Here is a 25,983-nt window from a genome sequence, read left to right as displayed (position 1 = left end):
TTTCATCAAACAGAACTAAGGCCACTCTTTCACTCTGCCTGAACACCACCAACAAAAATGGACATTAATCATTTAAAATGCTATATTAAGGCTATAAGTCTAAATATTAAGTCTAAGTAAAAATAATGCAAAATATGTGTTCTGGGATTTTAGACAAATGCCAATAAATTTGAGTTAAAATAAGTCCAAAGCAGGAAAAAGAAAATCCCTAAAAGGCAACTTTCTCCAGAGTTTTAATTTTAAGTGGTATGAAAAGTGTGGTAAAGAATGTTCATTTCCCAGGAAAATCTACAATGTTTTGTGGACACCCCCCATTGGAGTGTCTGCCAGTGGTGATAATGGTATCACTAGCAGATAGTGTGCCGGTTCCCAAGAAACACATCCACCATCAGGAGCTAAGTACCTCGCAACAGCTGCACTCAGTCCCCTGCAAAGCTGATGTTTCCCCAGCAAAAAATAAGATAAAATAAAATCTGAAGTGAAATCTAATGGTACTTCCAGCTGAAGTTCTAGAAACCCACTGAAGGACAGTGTTTGGATGGAAGAGGCCTTGGCTCCACATAATGGTGGCTTATGGATGGCTGTAGATGTTGACAAAGCCCACATAATAGCACTAAGCATGGGCCCTCACCCTTAGGCTACAGAGGGTCTGGAGGGGAACAGAAATGGCCAAACACATCCTTCATCCTATTTTTAACAGCTCAGCCTTCCTTCGAAGTATCCTCCAAAAGAGTTGCAAAACCATCTCTTAGAGCAATGTTTTTCTTAAGTTCATTGTCCTTAGTAACCAAGTAAGCTGGAAGAACCTTCCTCCTCTCCCCACAAGACCCATGCCTCCCCCTCCACACCCCTTCTCCAAACACAGAAGCAGGCGTGCATGTTCCCATCCCTCCACTGACCCTCTCCCTCATCACCTGTCCCCACCCCCCACCTGTCACTACCTGGAGCCCCAGCCCTTGAGCCGCTACTGCCGAAGCCCCAAATCTGGCCAAGGCTGAGAAGAGCAAACAAAGGAGCAACTGTGGGAACCGAGAACTCAAGGACTCTGGCAGCAGGTCTGCTCTTGGCTGCCTCGCCGGGGAGGTGCTGCCAGGGCTGGTCTCCCGCGGGGCACCCATACATCTCAGGATGACAGAGGGTGGAACTGACCCCAGGTTATTTCCGCAGAAAAGGCCCTGGAGAGAAGGGGCCTTCTCAGAGGACGAAGACATGACAGAAATGGAAATGGCTGGGCTGCTTATTTGGTGAAATTGGGCATCAAATATTATCCCTAAGATCCTTATAATTCCCCCTCAAAAGGAAGAGAACTGAAAAAAAAAAAAAAGAAAGAAAGAAGAAAAAGGGGGAGGGAGAGAGAACTACAATTCTAGTTTGGGGCAGAAAGTGTAGTTATGAAATGGATATCCCAAACCGAGGAATCTGGGCTCAACCCCAGGCTCATTTTGAAATCCCAGTTTTGGGGACCAGGACTTTCCATCTGGAGCCTAGAAGCCTTCCACGGAGAGGGTGTGGTTGAGCTCATAGGCGTTGTTATCCTCCTCCTCCAGAAGCAGCTTGTCGATGGTCAGGGAGCCCATGGCTCTCCTGGGGTCTTCCATGTCCTGAAGCACTGGCTCAGGGATTGAGATGGGAAGCTGGACGAACTGGGGCCCGGGCAAGGCCGGGGCTGGAGGCTGGTACTGCAGGGTGGAGGTGGGCAGCGTGGGAAGGGGCTGAGGCCACGGGAAATAGGTGAGTGGTGCCTGGTGCTCTGGGCTCTCCAGCTGGGGCCCCACCGTGGGTGTGGCGGCGCTTCTTGTCTGTAACAAGGAAACACAGGACCAAGGGTCAGCAGCCCTGCATTATCTACCATCCTGACCTGGGGAGTCCTCATTTCCTCTACTCCGACCTTGCCTGGTTTCTTATTTCAGGGGCTCTACCTCCTCCTCTCAAAGTCTCCCTCAAGGGAGAACTAGGCCAACTTCCGCTGTATCCCTCATTTGTCTTTTGCTGGCTATAATTCTTGCTCCTGCTGCTTCCTTTTAATCTATTAAATGGGACACAAGTAGCAATAAATCACTAGAGAGAGTTTTCCAGGTTTCATCTTAAAATGTGAGAAAAACTGGGTATGGTGGTGCATGAGTCCCAACACTGTAATCCCCATTGCTTGGGAGGCTGAGACAGGTAGATTACAGGTTCAAGGCCAGCCTCAACATCTTAACGAGGCCTTCAGCAACTTAGTGAAAACTTATTTCCAAATTAAAAATAAAACAGGCTAAAAGTATAGCTCAGAGATAGAATGACTCTGGATTCAATCCCCATCACCACTAAAAAAAGGAGAAAAGCACACACATCTTAAAGTCTAAAACATTAAAGAATGAGGGTGTCATGTAGCCTAGTAGCAGGATGTTGATGGTAGCTGCTATCCTGCCTAGACACAAAGGCATCTGGCCAAATATAGCAGCTTTGGCATCTTGAGGTCCTGGTGGGCCAACAGAGTATGATCACCTCCTGCATCTCTGGTGGTGTGGCCAGTACAGGGAGGCTCAGGTGTGTGTAGGGGGACGGGGGTTGGAAGGAGGCGGGACACTGCTCTGCCAGCACACCTGGCCCTTCTTCCTGCTGCTGCTGGGTATCTTCTACATCCTCTCCTCTTCTCTCTCTGAGATGCTCCTATGGCCATCCCACCCATGGCACCCCACAACCCTCTAAGACTCAGGGCCATTCTCCCACATTCTCCACAAACCATGCCCACCACCTGCATAGCAACTGTTGTCTTGAACCTCAGGCCACATCTGCCAGAGGGGCAGGACCTGGATCCTTACTACTCTTTCACAGATGAGGAAAGCAGATGGAAGAGGAAGCTGTCTGTATGCATTGGTACTGAGACAAGCCCAAGTCTCCCCTGATACACCTGATTCTGCCCCACTCCCTGTCATCTCTCTCCAGTTGCTACTGTGCCTTGAGAGCAAATAGAGAGTTGTTTAGAACAAAGCGATTTTTTTCAGCCTCCTAGGGATCTCATTACCACTCAGATTCTGGTCCAGAGGTTTGGAATGGGACCTTGAATTCTGTATGTGTAGCCAGAACTCAATGGGACACCATAAAAGCTGGTCCAGGGGCCACAGTTTGAGTTAGGGTATTTTTCCACTGGATGACAGAGCTGGAAGCCCCCAACACTGAGGCTGGCATACACGATCCACTGTGCATGACCACTTCCTCTCCTTAGATATAAGCCCTGAAGTCCCCAATCCAGCGTCCTGAGACCAGACAAAATCTGGGAAAGCCTGATATTTCCATTATTTTAAAAAATCCAAATGGAAGTCTAGCATGGTGGTGCACGCTTGTAATCCTAGTATTTGAGAGGCTAAGACAGGAGGATCACGGCTCACAGACAGCCTTAGCTACTTAGTGAGGCCCTTTGCAACTTAGTGAGGCCCTGTTTCAAAATAAGGAATAAAAAATAGGGCTGGGGGTGTAGCTCGGAGGTAGAAAGCCCCTGGGTTCCATCCCCAGTACCGCCCCCCCAAAAAATCATAATGGAAATCCTTCATGTTTGAGTTCTCAACCTCTACGGGTCGATTGCAGCTGCGGGTTCCTTGCTGGGATAGAGTTACATCAACCCAGCAGTGAAGGCTCTTATCTTTGTTGATCAGCAGCGCTGACTGGTAGCACAAGGCAGCTTTCATGGGTTAATTTACAAAATGGCAAAACAAATAGATTATTTCTTAATAAATACAGTTTGTTTGATACATAGAGCCTTTCAAAGCAGAAGGTGGGGATGATGAAAGAGGGTAAATGATGAAAAGAATGCTTGGTAACGAAATGGCTGGGAACCACGGTGCCCCACCTCCTCTCACCCCAACTCCCTGACAGGGAAGGTGTGGAGTTAATCCCTTCCTACCCACCGGCTTCAGGGCCCGCAATTGCTGTGCTGGACAGCCAGGTGGCATGGAGGGCAGGCCTCCCTCGGACTTGCCAGGAAGGTGCTTAGAGGCAGGGAGCAGGTGTATCAGGGTGTCTCTGGACCCTGCAGGGGAAACCAGGGCTTAGGACCATCAAGGGTGGGCTCTGTGACCACTCGCAAGGCTCTAGCTCTACTTCCCACTGTTTCCCTGGAGTGGAGCTGGACACCACTGTGACCACAGGCCCCGTCTCCTCTAAACACTTGAGGGGCTCCCATTCCTTCGGTCATACACATCATGTCATTTACATGAAGCTATCACTCCCTTCCTCTACTCCTTCCCTACCAGTTACTTGAAGGTGACACCTTGGGTGACACTGCTAGCACACTTTGGTCGATAATTGCAAACACTGCTTTCCATATGCCAAGAACTGCGCTAATCCCTCCCCGTGCACTCCTTCCTCTGATCCCAACAACCACCTTCTGGTAGTACCATTTTATAGATGAAGACACGGAGGCTCAGAGAGGTCAGGATCCTGAGCCCAGGGTCACACAGCCAGTAAAAACAGGGGTGGGATTTGAACACAGACACTCTGACACTAGAGTCAGAGCTCAAAAAACTACCCTACAGTTGGGTCCGATTCAAAAGAAATAATGTACAGTTTTCTAAGAAGTTGTGTCACCTTTGCTCAGCCCAGAACTCTTCTCTTAAATCCCCTTGTGATGTGAAGGATCACTCCCTAAGTTACCTAAATTGAAAGGAAAGGTGCATCTGGCAAGCGACTCTGCCTGGTACCCCATCCATCAAACACTCAACTCATCACCAAAATGCACTGCTTACAGGGCAGCTGGGGAGATGCAGGAGAAGCAGAACCTCCCAATCACCAGGAGTAAAAAGCATGACAAGACAGGTATAAGATGTCTCTGTGAACAAGGAACGGAAACAGCACCCCTTGGAGGAGGAAGTGGACTTTATTGACCTGATAAACCCGGGAACCAAAAGCCTGGAAGATCAGGGGCCAGTGGCCAGCCCTGATTCTAAGAGCGCCATCTGCATGGGTGGACCTACCGTGACGTTAGTGATGAGCGGCGGGGAGGCGTAGGTCAGCACCGAGGAGGGCCCCACGACCGTGTAGCTGGGACACACGGGCTGCACGTACATGTCAGCAGAGTAGGGGCAGCTGACGGCATCATGGGACACGTACTCGGTGTAGGGCGTCCAGGGCGTCAGGGGCTGGAGAGTGGCTGGGGCAGGCTGGGACAGCCAGCCGGCACACAGGGCCCCCTCCTCTGTCACTGTGGAAGCAGAGACCTCCATGTCAAGGCAGGAAGGACCTGTGGGGAAGAGGAGGTTACAGAACTGCAGTGCCACCAGAGGGAGGAGGAGGGGAGCGGGATGCGGAGCCTCTTACCCACTGTGGTGTAGGTCGCCAGGGGCTGATGGGGCAGCACCACCTAGAGGGAAGAAGAGAAGACGGGCTGGGGCTCAGCCATCTCCACGCGGCCCTGTGTGTGGAACTGGGCCAGAGCCCAGGCAGGAGGGCGCAGGGAGAATCGCCCCCTTATGGAACAAAACGCCCCGTCCAGTGCCCCAGCCACCACCTGCATGATGAGGAATCTGTGCTTCCATTTTTCAAGAAGGCTGTGCACATGTGGAAATGGCAGCTTCCCCTTTCCAGGGGGACCCACCTCACACCAAGGTGTGTGTGGTTCACACCCTCAGGCCTTGTCCACAGCCCCATCCCTCATCCCACCTCAGGCCACCACCAGCTTGGAGGTCCTCTAGCACCCACCAAACTTGTGGCCTCCGGGCCCTATGGTATGCTCAGGAACAAGGGGGCACACTCACACCGTCCCTCTGGTCACCCCACTCCCACTCCCTCTCTCTCTCACACGCACACACACACACACACACACACACACACACACACTCTCATACACTCACACCTTCACCTTGACAGCCACACACGCATGCACTCACACACTCACATAAACACATACTCATGGGAATACTGATAGTCACACACACACCTATATACATACTCACATACACACCCTCACACACAGACGTATACACTCATGCTCTCACACACACATACACACAATCACACACATACACATAGGCACACACAGTTAAACACACACATATACACATATATACACCCTCACAGACAGACACACACACACTCAGATACACTCTCAAGCACTCACACATACACTGACACATGTACTCATGGGCACACACCTAGCCACACACATACACACATACCTACACAATACTCACACACCCTCATGAACATCACACATACACACATATATGAACACACATTCAGTCACATACACCTACATATACTCACACACACACCCGCACATACTCATGTATTAACACAGACACATACATATGGCAAATACTCAGTCACATATACACTTACACACACATACACACCCTCACACACAGCCACACACACTCATAAACTCACACAGACACATATACTAATGGGCACACACTCAGTCACATGCACACCTACACAGGTACTCACATCCATACCCTCACACACACTCACTCACACACCCTCACCCTCACACAGAGCCACCCACACTAATGCACCCACATACTCACGCACACACACTCTTAGTCACACACCTCCACAAAGGCTCACATACACACTCCTCGTACACCTCACACACTATGCCCGCGATGGCCAGCTCACCGCAGTAGGTGCCACAGCGGCCCCGCTGCTGGCATGGCCGCGCTTCCTCCTCAGCAGTTCCTTCACAGGCTCCTTCACGCGGACACCCTGGTATGGCCGAGGTGGGGCTGGGGCCTGTTCTGGAGCTGTGGCTGTGGAAAACAATGTCACTGGAGCCTGTGGCCCCTCTCAGGCAGACCCCACCCCAAGCGCCCATTTGCTCTAGTATCTGCTGTGCTTGACATCGAGGACCCCGAGACTTCCAGACTACTTCTCCCAGGACTGTCGCTCTTCTTCCCCTACGTCCCCCGTGCGCATGTATTCTGTGGCTCCTCCACACCCAGACAGCTGAGGCCCCGACCCTTCACCTAGAACTGAAAGGCCTCCACAGTGCTATCCAAACCCAGATTTCTAGGCACTTCCCACACGGACCACCACATGAACTCTGCCCCTGTGGGTCTGTCCGCACGTCTCTATATGGTCCCCTATGTCTCTCCTCCTCGTCTGCTCCCAACAATGGCCATGGCCACAATGCTCACTCATTTCTTTCAATGCCTGCAGCACGAGGACTGTCTACATCCACAGCCTCTTAAACACTTCCAGATCAGATTAGTATTCATCATAGGTGGCAAAGAAGACAGCAGTAAGAGGCAGAGGGCATAGGCCTCAAGTCCAGTCTCTGCCACAATCTAGCTGTGTAAGCCAGGACAAGTTACAAAGACTCTCGGAGACTTTGCAGTATCTTATCAAAAGAGTGTTCCGAGGAATCACTTGACGTAGAAAATAATAAGTAAGCTACGTACTTCATATAAAATCAGGTGCAGAGTAAGCACTCTAGAAATTTTTGCTCTGCTGCGTAATAATTAGCTATCCTTTGGGAATAAATTTCTAAAGTCCCTATTAGATTACAACCTTCTCAAGGTGAGATATTGCACCTAATTTCCCTAGCTCTCCCCAAGTAGCACATCCAGAATGAGCTCACCAGCCACCTACTGATTAATCAATTGGGCATTTCTTAAAATGTGCTGCCAGTCATCTTCCATTCAACCCCTTGGACCTTTAGAATGAGTGGGTTGGAGCCAGATATTCCTGGGTTCTCTGTGACTCCAGGACATAGGACAAACATCCAGTGGTGACCTACCTGCCCTGCGACCACAGTGTCCACCTTGCTGCTAACAGAATTCCTTTCTCTTTTGTCATCACATCTAACAAACCAACACACTGACCTAAATAAGAACCAAAGCAGGGAGCCCTTCTTGACTCAGGACAGCAAGCCAAGAGCTGTCATGCCCACTCAGTGACATCTGCCCACTCAGATGGCCTGAGGCCTAGGGGTCCTGGGTACTAGGAGGGCAGGCCTGGGTCAACCAAGAGTAGTGAGAAAAACTGGCCTTTAGGACTCACATTGGGGAGCCCATTATCATCTGCTGATAAGGGCCCCAGGACTGGGCCTCTGAATCAAAGGCCCCGGAAGCCTGGGTATCTGTTAAACCCGGATCCTCAGCGACTACCTTGGCTGAACTTTGCTCAGTAAATACCCAACTGATAAGGTCCCATGCCTGACTAGGCCCCAGACCTCCCTTCCAGCTCTCAGCACCAGTGACTGGTGTAAGCCCAGCAGGCAGAGACACCTGGGCACAGACAGCAGGAGGAAGAAAGAGAGCCCAGGATGGATGATGCTGATCTGGCTAGGCTGTACACACATGTGCTGGGGCCCCCACCTGGCCACATGGTTGAATCAAGCAGACAGTTATGCCAAAAACAGACACCCAGGGCCCTGTTCCCTGGAGACTCTAATTCTGGTGGTCTGATGTAGGCCCAGGAGTCTCCATGGATATAAATCCCTCCAGAAATTCTGAAGATGTTAGTGCCACTGAGGATTTATCTGATTTAACACCAGAATTTCCCTATAGCGTCTCAATGGGAGATGAATTATCCTCTTTTTAACTTCCCCTATCATAGTAAGGATTTTCCACTGATATTCATTCGTCTCTCAAACACGGTCCCTGCTCCTGTAGACCCTGCAGTCTAGTCACAAAGATAAGCAATATAACAGTGGGATGATTGTCACGACCTATGAAATTCAGACCGATAGCTGAGTGCATAAGAGGAGCAGGCAGCCTAGTATCTTAGGGACCTGGACCACCTTCACCTTTGTTCTAAGCAGCAATGGCAATGGACTTGAGATCCAAAAACATCTATGTTCAAATCCGGGCTGTCACTTACCACTAGAAATTCTCAGGTCTATTTAATGACCCTGGGCCTCGATTTCCTCATCTGTAAAATAGTTAACAACTCTTCTCTCACATAACTGCTAGAAGGACTAGCTGAAGTATCACCTGGGGAGCTCCCAAGGCCAGGTCCAAGCAGATGGTAGATGCTCACTACATGTTATTTTTCTTTTCTTCCCTGCACACCCTTTCTGCCTTCCTTTGGAGAAATATAATGTCAAAAAGTTATATCTCCTACTGCGTCTTCCTTTTGAAAGAAGCACCATACTTCCTTATTACTTTCTAAAGACACACAATTCATTCATTTATAACTATTGTCCTGGCCAGGTATTGTGGCACATGTCTGTAACCCTAGTGCTTGGAAGGCTGAGACAGGGGGATGGAGGTCAGCAAAGATCTGCAGCAACTTATAGCTATTCTCATCTATAAAATGTAGATCATCATGGTACATGTTATATGATGATTTAGAAATTGCATGTAAAGTGCTTGGACTAGAGTTTGGCGCAGGGTAAGTGTCTGGTACATGCGAGCTGATACTATCATTAGTAGCAATACCCTTTTCCAGCATCTGAAGATCCACTAGATCTGAATGAACTTCCCATTCTTCATCCATTTCCCGATTTTAACTCCCCACCTTCCTCCTGCACAAGTTCCACTCACCGCATCCCCATCTGCTCCGTGATGCCCAATGCTGCCCAAGTGTGGCTTTCCTTGTCAGACAGCAAGGACACTGCCTCTCTCAATTCTCTGCTCACTCTTGCTCAGCGCCATCCACAGCCATATAGGCTTTCTTCACAGTCATATCTCTCAACCAAGACTTGTCTCTAGTTGGCTTCCAGCTATTCCTTTGCACAACATGGGGCATGGAGCACTGTGCACTTGGAGTATGGGGTTATCTGGGAGTCCACACACTGTGGTCACCCTTTCAACTTAGCCGGAGGACAAGAAAGGCTCAATCCCAAATGCACACATCTCAGCTCAGATCAAAGACAGGTACATGGTTCACCCCCTTCTGATTTGCATGTCCACTTCTGGGGAAGGACCCAGAGGCCTCGTGGTCCCTCTCACTCCCAGGAACACACCACACACTTGGCTGGAAAGGGAGCAGCTGGGAACTTCCAGGATCTTGGACTTCCTGCCTGTTGTTGTTTCTAAATCAATGAACAAAGAGGGCTTGGGGTGGTGCGGTGAGCAAAGTATCACCCACTAATATCTGAACTTCCTTGGAACTCAAATGTCCACAGATGTGTCCTGGCACAACAGAGCAAATAGAAAGCGGTTTCTAAGTCCCCACCTCATCCTACTGCAGCCACAAAACTCTCACCAGTCCTGCACTAGAGATCCCCCACCTGCCCGTGTGTGCATCCACAACCAGCTAAGGAATTCTGTAACTGTCTCCACTGGAGCAGGCGAGAACAGGGCTGCTTCCAACTGCACCTGCACAAAGTGCCCGGGAATTATCAGAATACAAAGCCTCGAGACAACTTCCAAGGGAGTCGACAGCCAAGTGCCTTTCATGGCAACCTCTGCAGAGCCACCATGGCATTGCTAATTCCACCGTAAACACTGTGCTCCCAACCTTCACCAGCACGCCAGTGGAGCCCACAGGCACTCAATCACAAGAGAAAAAGAAGTCTGAAATTATGATGGCCTCACCTGAGGGCTTCTTAACACATCTAAGCCTCCACCATCTTGTACCCCATTGAGATGTATGCTACAATGCACCAATAAAAAATTTAAAAAATAACAAATAAATAAAGTGTCATAAAAATAAAATAAGAGGATGTTTAATTAAAATAATATCTTACCATAATAATAAAAATAATACCCAATAAAAATGGAGATTGAAATACTAATAAAATACCAGCAGAAAAAAATGAAAGCCCAATTTCCCAAAGCCTAAGACTTTCTCATTTATCCTGTGGTCTGAGGGCCTTTGGAATCCCCCGCACACATCCCAGTGTTCATCACTGAGAAAAACTAGTCCTGCTGAGTGCAAACCTCTCCTTCATTGGAAATCTCTTTTTTGGGGGTGGAGGGGGGAGGCCTGAAAAGTTCACCATGCTGTCTTTCCATACTATTAGGAGTCAGTTGCCATTGGGGTTAAAAGGGAGAAAATGCTAATTTACAACAAAACTCAGAGATCTGGCCCAGTGAAGGCTTCCCTTTTCCAAAATGAGCAACGAGAAAAAAAAATCTGAAGGTATAAAAAGTCAGCAGACGATATTTCAGTTCCCCCTGCCACACACCCAGATATGCTCCACGTCACAAAAATAAGAACCCTGCAGCTGCCACTCCATGGGCCAGTGCAGAGCATGACAGTCAAGCCAGCAGGCCAGCGCACCGGGCAACCCGGCTGCACCAAGCCATGTGGGCTCCCTCTGCACCAAGCTAAGAAAACATAGGATTCAACTGATTTCAATAAGTATGGCGCTCTGGTTCCTTGATGAAGGTTTAGTAAAATATCACTGAGGAAATATGCAAAATTGCCAGCACTTGTTTATTTAATGACCCCATGCAAACCACAGTCAAGCCACAGTGCAGGAGCTATGCAGCTAAGGAAGCTGGTGACCAGGTGCTGGCCATTGGTAACATCTCTTCTGGAGCCACTTGAAAAGAATCCACGTCATACAGGCATTCATTCACACCCTAGAATGGCCTCCAGAGTACTCACAAGAGAAGATCCTTCTCTCGGCCATTACTCTCCTGTGGTTTCCAGGTCAGGCAGTGGTTCGGACAACAGCTAAGAGAACTCTTTTTATTCACTTTTGGTTAAACCTCAGGGCTACAGCAGACTAGACTATTTTTTTTAATTGGTGCACTATAATTATACACCATAGTGAGATTCAAAGTGCTACGTTGATGTATACACACATCACTTGATAATACAGGGATATTTTGAAAGATAAAAACTTCCAAGACCAGAAAGACATACAACATACTACTATTTATGACTCTTTATTGGACACTCCAAGTTATACGCTGTGCATATTATCATCTTTTGCTGCTGATCTTCAGTATTATTTAAGAGGGAAAAAAGACTCAGTAAGGAAAAACAGTAATAATTTTATCTTATAGCAAAACTAAAAACAAATAATTGAACAATAGAAATTCAAGTCTAGTGCTAAAATCACTTGCCCTAGCTTCTCACTGAAAACAAAGTTGCTGACACTTTTCACCTTAATGTTACAAAGATTGTTTGTGTTCATGGCCCAAGACCGCTGAGGCCTTTGGGGAGAGTTAGGTCAGGTAGACTGAAGGATTATCTACATCCTTAACTGAAACACTAATGCGGGTGCGTTTCTTGGGGTGAAGTTCTGAGTCAAAGTTTTCAAATCTGTTATTTCCATTTATAGACAATGGCTGACTTTTCTCCAAACAGGAAGAAAGAACTTGGACTTTGGCCAAAGATTGGACTTGACAGCCACAGAAAAGACTTTCCCCACCCCACTTACAGTAGATTATAGTTTCCTTTTTTTTTAATGTAAGCCAACAATAAAATCACATATACTTATAAATGTGAGTTTTCCATTCACTAAGGTTTGTACTGAGGGGACCTTGCCACCCAATAACACATTATTCATATATTCTACCAACCTAGATAACAGTCAAGACAGAATAGAAAAAGATGGGCATGGGGGCAGTGCGGGGATGGGGTAGGGGGCGGGGCTTCAAAATTGTTCAGAAGATAGGAGAGAAAGTAGAGCCTGTACTAAATTAGAGTTTGATGGTGCTTGTCAGGCTGCTGGGGGCAATGTCCCGGTCAGTAGACTCTATCAGTAGTCTCTTTCAGGAGATCTCAAATATGGTAGCTGACTCCAGATTAGTCAGAGACAGAAAGAGTCAATGGCATTTCCCCTCCCTGTGACCCCACTCTATGAGACACAATCCTTCTAATCAACCTTGCAGGGTCATTTTTGAAAGTCATTCAAATATCAGCCACAGGCAGGCCCCGCTGGGAAAAGCTCAAGGAAGGCCATGATTGCTTCAAAGTTCCCCAGACCCAGGAAGCCAAAAGTGTGTGGAGAGAACAGCCCTCATAAAGAGGAGCCAGGGCAGCTCCTAAAGCACATGGGGCATGACTGCATAGGGTTGTTCAGCCTTAGAACCACAGAACTCCAGACCAAAGTGGTCCAGGAACGGAGCAGCTGCTGTACACAGGAGGCCACTGCCAACAGAGAATGAACACCCGAGGTGGTCACACAGACACTCCTCTCAAGTTACATTAGGTGGAGAGCCATTTGCCCACAGCCCATTCTGGCCCAGAATTATCTGGGTTGCCCAGACATTCTGGATGTCCCACCCTTAGGCAGAGCCAGCCAACGGCTTCAAGTGCAAGAAAGCCTTCTTTGTAGCTGTGGTCCTCTGATTCTTTCCTTACCAGCACCACTGTCTGGGCCTCCTTACCCCAGGTGTGCTGTGCACCTTCCATACCACCTGTCCATCCTCTTGCAAACATCCTGTGGCACAAGCAGAGTGTGGAAGGCTGTTGGATCCACTTCTTTACCTAGACGGGGATATGTTGAATGATGGATGGCAAAGAGCCATGTGTTTCCTGGTCAGTTTTCACTCCCAGGAACTCCAAAATAACCACACTCGCATTTTCATGATGTTCTGTGACTCACAGAGCCCTAGACTCAAATGATTTTATGTGAGGCCTCACCACACCTCCCCACAGTAGATGGGGAGGAATTTCTTATCATTCCCTTCTTTACCAACGATGAAAGTAACATTCTGAAATGTTTGTTCAGTGACTCTTCCAAAGACTACCCTCATAAGTATCATCAAATAAACCCAGGACCTCTTATTCCCAGCACAGCCCACTTCTGTCTCCCCACCTGGGCAGCTCCTATTCATTTCTCTGATGATACTGGAGGTCAAACATTAAATGGTCCCTGGGTCAGCCTAACTGTCCACTCTTCAGTTAGAGTCTGGCCTTTGATCACTCTAATTCTGTTTCCCTTGATTTCTAGTTCCCCCAAGAAATGGCATTTCCCAGCCAAAGGGAGGAAAAAGCAGTCCACAAGAAACTTGCCTGCAGTCTGTTCACGTGAGGAGTGATGGGAACTGAGAGACTCAAACAATTCCCCGCAAGGTCTTATTTTTGGTGTTTTGTGACCAAAATGACAGCAGAGAGGTCCACCTGAGAAACCAGCTGCATCTGCCCGCCTTATACAGAAACTGGGGTCACTGGAGCAGAAAGAAGGGTTCCATCTCAGATACACCAGGTCCCAAGGCAGGGGTCAAGACCAAGAGACTCCAGGCAGAGTATTAACTGAGCAAACACTTGCTGACCAGAAGAAAAGGAAGGAGTCCCTGTCCTCAGGGAGCTCACAGTCTGTCTTAGTGGGGTGTGCAGAGTGGATCAAATGATTTCACAAATAAATCTAGAATTACAAACTGTGGCAGAACTGCATCTGCTTCAAAACTAAAGTGCTTCTGACTTATTTGGCTGGTTTCCACCTTTACCTGATTTCTTATGGCTTAAAATATCGGCAAGACTGGGGGGGGGGGGACTGTCTGTAGAGTCTACATAAAAAGGAGCAAGGCAAGAGGCATGACTGCTGTCTCCCCAGTGCAGAGAATGGTTTGGGGTCAGAGGCACACACATGAGTGGAAATCTCATCTGAGAACCTCAAACTGGCATGCCCTGGGTGAACCCCAAGAGCATGTTTTAACTGATGGTCTTACCCTAGCTTGGCTGATTGGCCCACGTAGAGAAGAACAATCCCCAGAGATTCAGACTCTAAGATGGAAATTAGCTGGCTTCTGAGCTTCTCTACCAAGTCTCAAGCGTAACATTCTGAGATTCAAACTGGCAGTGGCTTTTGAGCCGGAGCAAATGTACCCTTGATGAAGCTGTATAACTCACCTCCATCTAAGAGCGGGCCTATTTCAATCAGGAAGGGAAGAAGAATCCAAAATCCTTGGCATTGAGAAGCAGTGTAGTATAGTTTGGGTCTTAGGAAGACCTAGTTTGCTAAGCCTGTTAGGTTGTTTATTATCTGTATGACAAATTATTTAATGTGTGCATCAGTTTTCCGACCTGCAAAATGAGAATAATAATATCCATCTCAAAGAGTTATCGTGAGGATTGTATGAAACGGATACAAACACCCAGAGCATAATATATGCTCAACAGATGGCTGTTTCTTCATTGATCTCAGTCAATAATCCATGGCCCACTTCTCATCAGAGAAGTAGAATTGATACAGTGACCCTGTTGTGTCTCTATCTTGCTGCATCCTGACACTGAATGTCTCAGCAGTCCGAGGGCCTTCTGCTACCTGAAGGCCTATCTCAATCTGCCTTGGTCATAGTCCTGGAAGTCATCCCTCAGGTACCTGGGTCTGATATTCTCAAGGATAGCCCTGTTCAGGAGACAGGAAGACCAATGATGCTACAGGAAGATTCGTCCAAGGCCTCACCTGCAGACAACACTCCCGGGCAAGAGACATCAAAACCCTGGCATTGGCTTTTTGCAAGAATACTACAGGTTGAACAGGAGACATCATTCTTCAGAGACCAGCAGATATTTAAGCCTGTGGCAGATTTGAGAGTTTTTAAGGATGGTACCAAGAAAAAACACTCTGGATATTTTTGAGTGACATCAATTAGATGGCAGAGTAAGATAACACGCCCTTGTCTTGACCTCAGATATAGCTTCTTAAGAAACCTGTATGTATCTTCAAAAAGCTGAGGACACAGTCATGGCTGAGGTTGTATTGTAGATACTTCCTTAATGGGGCTAGAAACTAGGAGCACATGTCGTACACGGAATGGCATAGAACTAGAATGGTGCTCAGAGAGGGGAATCTTATTACCTATTAGACCAAAAGGAGATTCCTGGATGACATACTGGGCATTACCTTTGTTGTTGTTCTTGTTGTTTGGTACTAGGAATTAAACCCAGGGACATTCTACCTACAAGGTATACTCCCAGACCTTTGTATTTTTTAATTTTGAAACAGGGTCTCAATAAGTTGCTAAGGGGTTTCACTAAGTTAATGAGGCTAGCTTTGAACCTACGGTCCTCCTATTTCAGCCTTCCAAATAACTGCCCCAGCTTTATTAAGATGCCTTAATAAAGCAGCAGGCATCAGAAGGGGGGAGAAAGGGCCTAACCTGGGAGCTTGAGACCAGTGGTCCTGTACCAGGCAGTGAACAGGAGAGCCCACCCACCCTGGGTGCCCACCTAAATCCCATAGCAAGGCAGCACCACAGGGAAAGATGGGGCCAAGGAGTTGGAGATCTCTTTCTTCATTAACTAAAGGCCTGACTCTAGAAGTGCCAGTCTGATCTAAGACAAGGAAAGTATTTGCGATTAGGCAGCTGGAAGGGGCAGCTAGAAATCCAGTTGTTTGTTCCTTGACTTAAGCAAGGCCTCTATTTTGGAATTTTAAGACCAAAGAGTGTGTTTGTTTGTTTGTTTGTTTGTTTGTTTGTTTGTTTGCTGCGGGTCTGGGATGGAACCCAGAAGCATTTGACCTTCGAGCTACACCCCCTGCTCCTATTTTTTATTTTTTATTTTGAAACCAGGTCTCACTGAGTTGCAGAGGGCCTCACTAAGCAGCTGAGGCTATCCGCAAACCGCGATCCTCCAGGTCTCAGCCTCCCAAATGCTGGGATTACAAGCGTGCACCACCACGCCTGGCTCCAACGAGAGTTTTTATGAAAGAAATAAGCTTTTCCTGAGACTCTCAAGTAAAGAACACTCCCCTAGAAGGCCTCTCTAGACCTAGAATTTGGCATCAGATCAAACTGCCCAACGCTTGTGGTGGCCTGAAGTCCAGTCTACATGAGAGGTAGTCTTTATGATGGACTCATGATGAGGGACATAAATTCTAGTCAACATGAGCTCTGGGGGATAATTCTCAGATTTACTAAACAATAAGGAAAATCCCTTGTGAGGGACAGAGAATGGTTATTAGAATATCAAGTTTGGAAAACTTGTTACTAGATTGATTTTTTGAGGAATGCTCTTCACAAGAAACCCACAAAAAACTAAAAATATGCCCTAAAAGCATGATCTTTATACCTCTAAGGCTCTATGAATACTGAGGCAAGATGCTTCACAGTAACTCATTATGTAAACCACAAGCCTGTGACCAGCTAGCAGAGGTCTTGCTGAAAGGAGTGAAGAACTGATCTGCAGTTGACTGTGATCTGAAGAAGCCTAAAATATACTTATGATGACTACCATTGCCAAGAGAGGGAAGGAGGCAAGGAAATGTGGAAGCCAATGAGCCATCGAGCTCTGGCTATCCCCCACCCACCTACACACAAATTGTTCCATTTTACTTTTACATTGGAGTTCTGCAATCGATTTAGCTCTAATGAGGAGGACTCTGACAAAAATATGTGTACATCAGCCCAAATGACCTTGGATCCATCTTCTCTGATTCCATGTTCCCCTCTGTCCTGCTAACAATAAATTATTTCAGCTCTAGCTGGAAATAATTACATTACTGGATAGATGGATGGATGGATGGATGGATGGATGGATGGATGGATGGATGAATGGATGCACTCCTGCATGGGATGATGATCAGATGGCTTATTTTCCTTTTATATATTTACTTCTAAATTGATGTGGCTTTCATCCAACATTAAGATTTGCTCTTATCTTCAATTTTTTGCCTCTCTTCTCTCCTTTCTTTTCTATTTCTTCAACATTTCTCAGTCCTAAAAAGTTTTGATAATCTTTATTTTTTTCCCTCTCTTCCAGTAAAATTTTTGGCTCCAGTGGACTAAAAAGTAGATTAAAAAGTGAATGTAAGCTCCATGCAGTGGTGCACGCCTGTAATCCCAGTACTTGGGAGACTAAGACAGAAAAATTACAGGTTCAAGACCACCTTCAGCAACTTAGTGAAACTCCATTTCAAAAAAATAAAAAAATAAAAAGATCTGGGTGTGTAGCTCAGAGAGAATCCCCCTAGGTTCAATCCCCAGTACCAAAAACAAACAAAAAAAAAGATAATTTAGCTTTGCTTAAGAGTGGTCAAATCCTTTTTGGTCCCAACATCTGGTCTGAAATGTTCTAGTTTATTGTTTGGCTACCAGCTCTTCCCAGAAAGTGGTACTCTGAAACCATTACTAATAAATGGAGGCAGCACATTGTTGTTTCGGTTTTCAGTATCATTAGTGCTATTTCTTGCCTATTTCTAGCACTAGTCTTCTCCCAAATAGCTTATAAACACCTTGGTCCAATCTCATGAATTAAAAGACAAACATGAATTTGCCAGTCAGTACAAGGTTGTTGCCGCCCTCACTTAAAAGGGTCAGAGGGGAACTGTGGCCAGGTTGGCCACCCAATGGTCAGCTTAACCATCAGCATGAACCCTGACCACAAAGCCTATTATTAACAACAAGACTAGAAATGCAGAACTCAGAGGCCATAATAATCTACAATTAGCCTGCAGAACCTTTTTCTCTAGAGGTATGGTTAGAGAGAATAGACAAGTAATAATGGTAACTAATATTTGTTGGGTGTTTACTTAATGCAGATCTCAGTAGTAAACATCTATCACACCCTATCAAGAATAAAGCGCAGGTAAGGAGAAGGCAGCAAAAAGAGGCAACTTGACTTTCCAGCATTGCACAAATAGTAATGTGTAAATCTTGGACTCAAACTCAGATCTTCTTGCCCCAGAACTAAGCCTTAGCCTGACTCTCCCAAAATCTAGAAAGTTCTGAAGAAAAGAAGTGCTCAGGAGGCAGAAACTTTGGCTCCAGCACAGGCTGTCACATAGGGCTTCCCATTAAAACTGCCCAGAGCCAGGCATGGTGCACACCAGTAATCCTAGCACCCAGGAGGCTGAGACAGGAGGATCTCAGGTTCAAGGCCAGGCTTAGCAACTTGCTTAGCAAGACTCAGCAACCCAGCAAGACCCTGTTTCAAAATAAAAAGAGCATGTAGCTCAGAGGTAGAATGCCCAAGTACCACCAGCACTATAAAAAAAAAAGTCCAGAAAACAGTTGTACTGGAATATTTGGGGCCAACTCTAGGCTCCCCTTTAAGCTTTCCATTGTAGCCAAGATTCTACAAAAGGCCCAGTGGAGGAGGTACGATGGCAAGTAAAAGCCTTGTCTTCTTCGCTGAGTAGCTAAGCATTAATTAAACACATCACAAATGAGTTCTCAAGGTCTGGATGGCCATCTGTGGCCCGGAAGGCTTCATTTGCCATTGGACTTGATCTAAAGTGGAAGGCCTGGGCTTTCACCAATAGCACCTCCTAAGCCTGTGGCAGGGAAACACGATAGCTTACCAAGTCAGTACTTGGGTGTGGGTCAGGCCTCTTTTGTTGTGTGGGTGAGTTACTAACCTAATCATGAAGCTTCAGTTTCCTCAACTATGAAAAGACCATACAGCCAGGCTTGGTGGTAGACACCTGTTATCCCAGTACTTGGGAGGGAGAGACAGGAGGATTGTAGGTTGAAGGCCAATCTCACCAATTTAGCAAGACCCTCAGCAATTTAGCAAGCAAATTAAAAATCAAAACAAGAACTGGAGGTGTAGCTTGGATGTAGAATGCCCCTGGGCTCAATCCCCAGTACCAAAAAGAAAAAAAAAAAAAAGACCTTACCACAGAAGGTCTTAATCTCCATGGAGTATTTATGGAGATTAAATGAGATAACACATTCAAAGCATGGCAAAGATGGGCAGTTGTCACACCCAACATTTGTCTTCTCCCTCCTTTCCAACAGCCCCTTCATTAGGGAGGTGGCAAACTGCCCAGCTAAACAGTTCTTCTGTTCTCCCTGGTAGGCAGAAGTACCCAAGACATGTCAGAAGAAGTTGTATGTTGGAGGGAAGGGGCAGTAATAGTAAAAAAAAAAAAAAAAAAAAAAAAAAAAAAAAAATTACTATTTTTTTTTTTTTTTGCTTTTCCATTTTCTTCTTTCCTGTCTGAAGATGAGATGAGGATCACAGATGCAGTGGCTAGAATTGTAGTGACAACTATGAAGGAACATTGAAGACAAGAGCCATATTCTAAGGAGAGCAGACCAGAAAGACAATGGCCTGGGATGTTGTTGGCATGGTATAGACTCCATACAACACAAAACAGCATACTATGGACTTCTTTACATGGAAGAAAGTGTTCTACTTTCTTACTTAAATTTATATTATTTCAGGTAGCAACCAAATATAATCCAAATACCTGGTATGCTGTATCATGCCAAATAAATACTCAGTACCCATAGCTCCTATTTATTACTATGAAAAGGATAGAGCATGTTCTGCTCACAGGAAAGCCCAAAAGCATATTAGAAGCCAGATTTCAACCTCCAGCTTGGCAGTTCCCAACATTTACAGCACGTTGCAATCACTCAGAAAAGCATTTGAAAATCCCAGTGCCCAGGGTAATTTAACCAGAAGCTCTGAGCTGGGACCCAGACCTCACTATTTCTTAAATCTTCCCAGAGCATTCAAGTGTGTAGCCAAGTTTGAAAAAGACTGCTCTAAGCAGATACAAGAATCCCTTCTGTGAAATTAAGGACTCTTGGTTTAAAATGCACTTTATTTTTTATAAGCACTTGGAAAACTTAAAACTGGAAAACAGTCCAATCAATTTAGTCTCCTTGTCTATCACCAGAAAAAGACAAGTTTCATCTCATATGAGACTCAGAGTGGTCAAGTAGCTTGCTGAACACTCCACACCCGATTTTTGGTGGATTGGGAAGTAGAGTTTAATGTCTCCTACCTGCAAGATGAACAAACACCTTGTCCCAGCATTGCACAGCCAGGACAAGAGCGTTCCAGAGAAGCCACCCCCATCCAAAATGGGCCCACTCTGTCAACTCTTATTCCTCAGAAATGAAGAAACAAGAGTGCTGTACGTATTTCATAAAGGTGAGAATTGGGTTAATGATTACACTCACTCGTCCAACTTTGATTTGGTTGGTTCAGAATGAGAAAATTGCTGGACATTTTCATTCATTCAGAAAACAAACTACATTAGGAAGGAGTCAGAGAGGGAGAAAACCTGATATACTTACTTTGTACTTTGTAATGGGAAAGCTAAAAACCAACATTTATAGGACTTCTTAATGAGTCAAATATCCACACATCTATGAATGTGTGTAACCAACCCTGATTCTCTTTTTTTCCTCACCAAAGAAGATTTTTTGGAAAAGTTTTCAAAAGGAAAAGCTGGAAGAAAGGAAAAGCTTTCAAAACTCCAGATGGGGTAACTTTATGGGTATAGAGAGAGACAAGTCTGGCATTTGACTTCAGTTGATAGAGGGAAAAGGAAGTAAGATGCCCACCATGAAAATTATCTGCTCTTTTATCAATTAAATCTGTTTGTGGTAGATGCATGTTCCTATTTTACTCACAGAAGGTGCTTGTAAATTTGTAACTCTCTTCTCAATTCTACTTGTCTTTCACAGAAAGAACCCCTGAATAAATGGATTAGCTTGGTAAAAACTAAAGGTATTTACTAGGCTTATTAAATAAGTAAAGCTTATAACATAGAATAGACATATTAAAAGCTTTCCATACATTTTAAATTACTTTTTACAAAATCTGAATCGATGTCGATTTCAAATTTCTAAAAATTACATATATTTTACAAAAACATTTTCCTTCTCTTTAAGTGTTCTAAAAATGTTGCCTATTTAGTGGAGCTCCAGGGTAAATCCTAAGAAAACATTCCGGTTTTTGTTGCTGTTGTCTTATTTTGTTGTGCTGGGGATTGAGCCCAGAAGCATCTACCTCCCAGCACTATTTTATTTTTTATTTGGAAATAGCATCTTACTAAGTTGCTTGCTGACAGCCTTGCTAAGTTGCCAAGGCTGATCTTGAACCTGTGATCCTTCTATCTTAGTCTACAAAGTACTAGAGTTACAGGGGTATGCCACTGAGCCCAGCTCAGAGTTAATAAAAAATTTTTTTTTAATTTGGTACTGAGTATTGAACCCAAGGGCACTCTACCTCGGAGTTACATCCTCAGCCCTATTTTAATTTTTATTTTGAAAGGGGTCTCATTAAGTTCCTGGGGCTGGCCTCCAACCTGCAATCCACCTGTTTTAGTCTCCCAAGTACTAGGATCATAGGCACACACCACCATGCCCAGTTTATGTTAATGAAAATTTGGAGACCTTAGTTTATGTGTTTACTAAACCTCTGCTCCTTTCAAGATATCTGAAAGCAAAAGCACATGTGTGACATAATTTGATGGTAACTACTTCCTGTTTCCAAGGGCACTATCATCAAGCCATATCAAGTCCATGTCTATGGCATAGAGAAAACCAGTCAGTTCACACAAAATCAGTCAGGCTTGCTTTTCATTATCATGGAAATCTTCCCCTCATACAAGCAACAATCACAAAATGTACTTGTCATATTCATTCCCTCTCTAATGAGTGGTGTTAGGCTTATTGCACACAGTTCTGTCACTTTTAAAGAAGATGAATCAAATGAATTTTTGGCATTGGACAAAATATTTAATGAATTGGCTGTAACTTGTCTAGCATCGCTGCTGACACTGTGCAAGCCCAGGATACTGGGTAACCCACGGGAACTAATGCCTAAAGCTAGTCTCAGAGAATGGCCACCTTTTTCTATATTGGGCCAGATAGTAATTATTTTAGGTTTCATGTGCTATACAGTCTCTCTCCCAACTACTCAACTTTGTCTTCATAGCAAAAGCAGCCCTATATTATATGCAAATGAAGAGACACGGCTGTGTTCCAATAAAACTTTAATTACAAAACAGCTAGCAGTCCTGATTTGGCACACAGAATATATATGCAGACCTCTGTTTTAGACTCTTAGAAAATGTTGCTAGATCCTATCACCTAAGAATATTTTGTTTTTTGTTTTTGTTTTGTTTGGTTTGGTTTGGTGGTACTGGGGTTCCTGGAAGCCCTTCTACCTCCGGGCTACACTCCCAGACCTATTTTTTATAGTTTTTTATTTGGAAACAGGGTCTCTTAAGCCAGCGAGGCTGGCTCCGAACCAGCACGATCCTCCTGTCTCAGCCTCCCATGTGCAGGGATTACAAGCATGTGCCACCATGCCCGGCTTCACCTAAGAATATTTTGATTTGAGGCTTTTTAACTATTCTAATCGAAGGGTAAAAATGGATATATAAGAAAGAATTGGTATGATGGGCTTATGGGATGGAAGGTGTTCAGGAGGAAGGCACTAACTGACTGCTTTCTGCTTATCAAAGAATTTAGAATCGCTATATGTACATTCTCCGCTGTAGATCTCACAAAAAGTACAGAATCCCCAGTGTGTATTTTTAAGAACGTAAAATTAAACAACTCAGTTACAGAGCCAACCGTCAGACCCTGTCTCACTCCAACGCTCTTTCTCCTGTACCAATACTAGTTGGAGCCAATGTTCTATTCTATGTGGGGTGGGCAGGACCAAGTGCAGAATCCAGGGAGAGGATCTGTAGGGGGAGCAACTTCTTTATCTAACTGGCCACTGGCCGGTCAAGCAAGTCTCAAGTCACTGTTGGGGCCTGAATATTTCCCCTTCTCTGTGCCAGAAGTTCTGAGCTTTGTCACGCTATTCCCTGATCTTAACCAAAGCCTGTGTTCACATTTCGTCCACAAATGGGGGTCATGGGCCAGGTAGGGAGGAGGCAAGATTTACAAAGAGAATGTTTTCTTAACCCTTTCCAGAACCCCAGGGTACAGTCATCTCAACCCATGCCTCGAGGGTGTTTTCTGAAAAAAGAAAGTGCCTTTTCAGCACTCTTGGTGTCTAATTTCAAACCCTGCCCTTCCATGGGGTGGTTCTAAGTGGGTTGATGCTACCGCCCTGTTGTTACTAGTTTTCCCACAGTGTTTAGTCATCCAGGTGCCCCAAGTACCACATATGTGGTCCCCGGGTAAGAGGGTAGGTGTGGTACACAGGGCCTTTCCTACTTTTCTTTAAGGTCGCAAAGGACGATTAAAGAGAATTTTTACTTGTGCTCATCTGGACGTGTGGAAACGTTCGCCCCAGTCATTCATCCCACTGAAGATCTTACAACGTGGTCTCCCTTATCATGAGGGAGTTTTACTGTACCTCGCTGACACCCAGAGTATGAGCAGGAAACATGCCCTCTGCCGTGACTCTTTAAAAAAAAAAAGGGACTGTTCATCTCTTATGAGGCATTAAAGAAGAAATAATGTAGTGCGGAACCAAGAAGAGAGAATATGGACGCTCAAACACACAGGGAAGTACCCGGATTTCAGATGCTAACGCAGAACTAAGTGGTCAGTATCATTTTGGTGGTACGGTAACTTAATGGGGACTTATTTTATCCCATTTTAAATATGAGAAACCTACTAACAGGTAAAAAAGGGGGCTCACACAAAAGCCAAATAACTCGGCTCAAAGTGAGAGGCCATAGGGATGCTTAACGGCCCCAAGTAAAAACACTAAGGCTCCCTGCTCCCAACCGCACAGCGCTCCCAATGGTGTTGGCTGCCATTGCTTCCAAAGGGAGAGGGTCTTTCTCCATCCCCCTTCTGCTAGGAGTCCCACACCATTCACACTAGAATATTCCTAATTTTCTTGGAAGGAGTCTGTAACTCCGAATTAAAGCTCATTTTTTTTCTATGAAGACAAATTCATCGTGCTGGTATGAAGGATGGAACTTCACAATCTGAGGAACTCCTCTGTAGAATACATTAACAAGATCAATTCCAGATAATTTATATAAGAAAGCAAACAACAAATTGGTGCTGGTATGACTATATGTCACATTTTTTTTAATTAAAGAAGTTATATTTTCAGAATATTTGTAAAATAACCCCCTTAATTTACCTTCTTCTGTAAATCTAGATTCTCTTAGTCACTTAAAGGATGAAGCACCTTTTAAAAAAGGATAGAACAATTTTTTGGTAACATTTCTTGCTGGAGGAAATAGAGAACTGCTGCCCAATAAGGTTCATCTTTCATGAGATTGCTGAGTTGAATTCATGTGCCTCGGAAAATGAATATTGTAGATAATTTCTGCATATGATTTCAGTTGTTAATAATGTGAGTTTCTGTTCAGTCCACATAATGGAAAATAAAGCTCACAGTTGTTCCATAGACTCCAGGGATTGAAATCAAGACCAAAGATATATCTGCTGCCCTTTTGCAATAGGACAACCAGCCTTATCACGGAATGGGAAAAAGAACAAGAGTCAAGAGAAGGAGCCAGTGAAGACGCGATTCACAAAACCAGGCTTCCGCCTCATCCCAACACATCCACAGAAACAAACCTCTTTCGGCAGAAAGCTAAGTAAGTAGGCTAGAAACAGGCCCACAAAATCAAACAGCAGGCCGCGGGGTAGCTGCCGATAACAAGAAAGCCCTTGGTGTCAAGAACTGTACCGCGCTCCCCTCCCAGCCCCAACCCATGGCACATCTGGCTTCTGTTCTGTGAATCATACACTGCCCTTTCTTCAGCACAGTGATTCATGCACAGAAGCAGAGATAAGATGAACTGTCCCATCTTGGGACACTGCTTCACTCCCTCCAGCCTGGAAAATCAGCATCACCTCTGGCGAGGCGGTTTCTTCACCAGGCTCCTTCTCGCCCACCTCACCCCTCTGGGCTGTCTGCTGTCAGAGTTTCAAACCCAGACCCGTGGCCTCATCACTCCCTGGGGCTCCCTGATCTCAGGCCAGCCGGTGATCTGCCCCCCGCCTGTGCTTGCCCGGCTCTGACAGCCACTGCCTAACCACTTACGTTTTTGCCAGAGCATGGCCTGTGACAGGATGTTGCCTTTTCTCTTTGAAGCCGACAGTTTGGCTTCTTTAATGTGCGACCTGGGTGTGCTCTGCTCCAGTGGAACCTCTGCTTGCTCACGGGCCGCTTCCTCAGCTTTTAAAGGCCCCAGTTCCCGCAGCGTGGGGGCGCGTCATCACGTCCTCCCACCGCGGGCACGGGCACACTTTTTCCTCAGCAACGCTGCCTGTCACCCCACTGTGTGTGTCCTCAGAGGCCCAGCGGAGCCAGCCAGCTGAGACTGAACACCCGCACAGCACAGAAGGCCATGGCCATTTGCACATGGCCCCAGAGGGATGCCCTGCCTATGTGAGTGTCAGGACATATGACCACAAATGGCGTGAGTGCCACATGGGTTCTCGGGGCTCCTCTCACAGTGATGGTCCCTCAAGACTCCATGGGGAATCCTGGGCTTTCTCCAGTGTTCCTGCAGGGTCCCACACCAGTGGGCCTTTG

At 45.8% G+C, this 25,983-nt stretch overlaps 1 protein-coding gene across 1 annotated transcript; it reads right to left on the bottom strand.

Moving 5' to 3' along the window:
• Positions 1 to 1,484: 1,484 nt before the first annotated feature.
• POU2AF1 (POU class 2 homeobox associating factor 1) lies at positions 1,485 to 25,664 on the bottom strand (the record flags this gene model as incomplete). Its single annotated transcript, XM_080716879.1, is given in 7 exon segments — positions 1,485 to 1,799; positions 4,953 to 5,218; positions 5,296 to 5,338; positions 6,595 to 6,725; positions 25,489 to 25,606; positions 25,609 to 25,626; positions 25,632 to 25,664. Coding segments are annotated over 7 exon segments (924 nt in total).
• Positions 25,665 to 25,983: the final 319 nt, after the last annotated feature.

The sequence above is a fragment of the Muscardinus avellanarius genome, assembly GCF_963383645.1.
Source record: "Muscardinus avellanarius genome assembly, chromosome: 1".
NCBI lineage: Eukaryota > Metazoa > Chordata > Mammalia > Rodentia > Gliridae > Muscardinus > Muscardinus avellanarius.
Note: the sequence above shows the minus strand (reverse complement) of the source record. Positions and strands in the feature narration are given on the sequence as shown.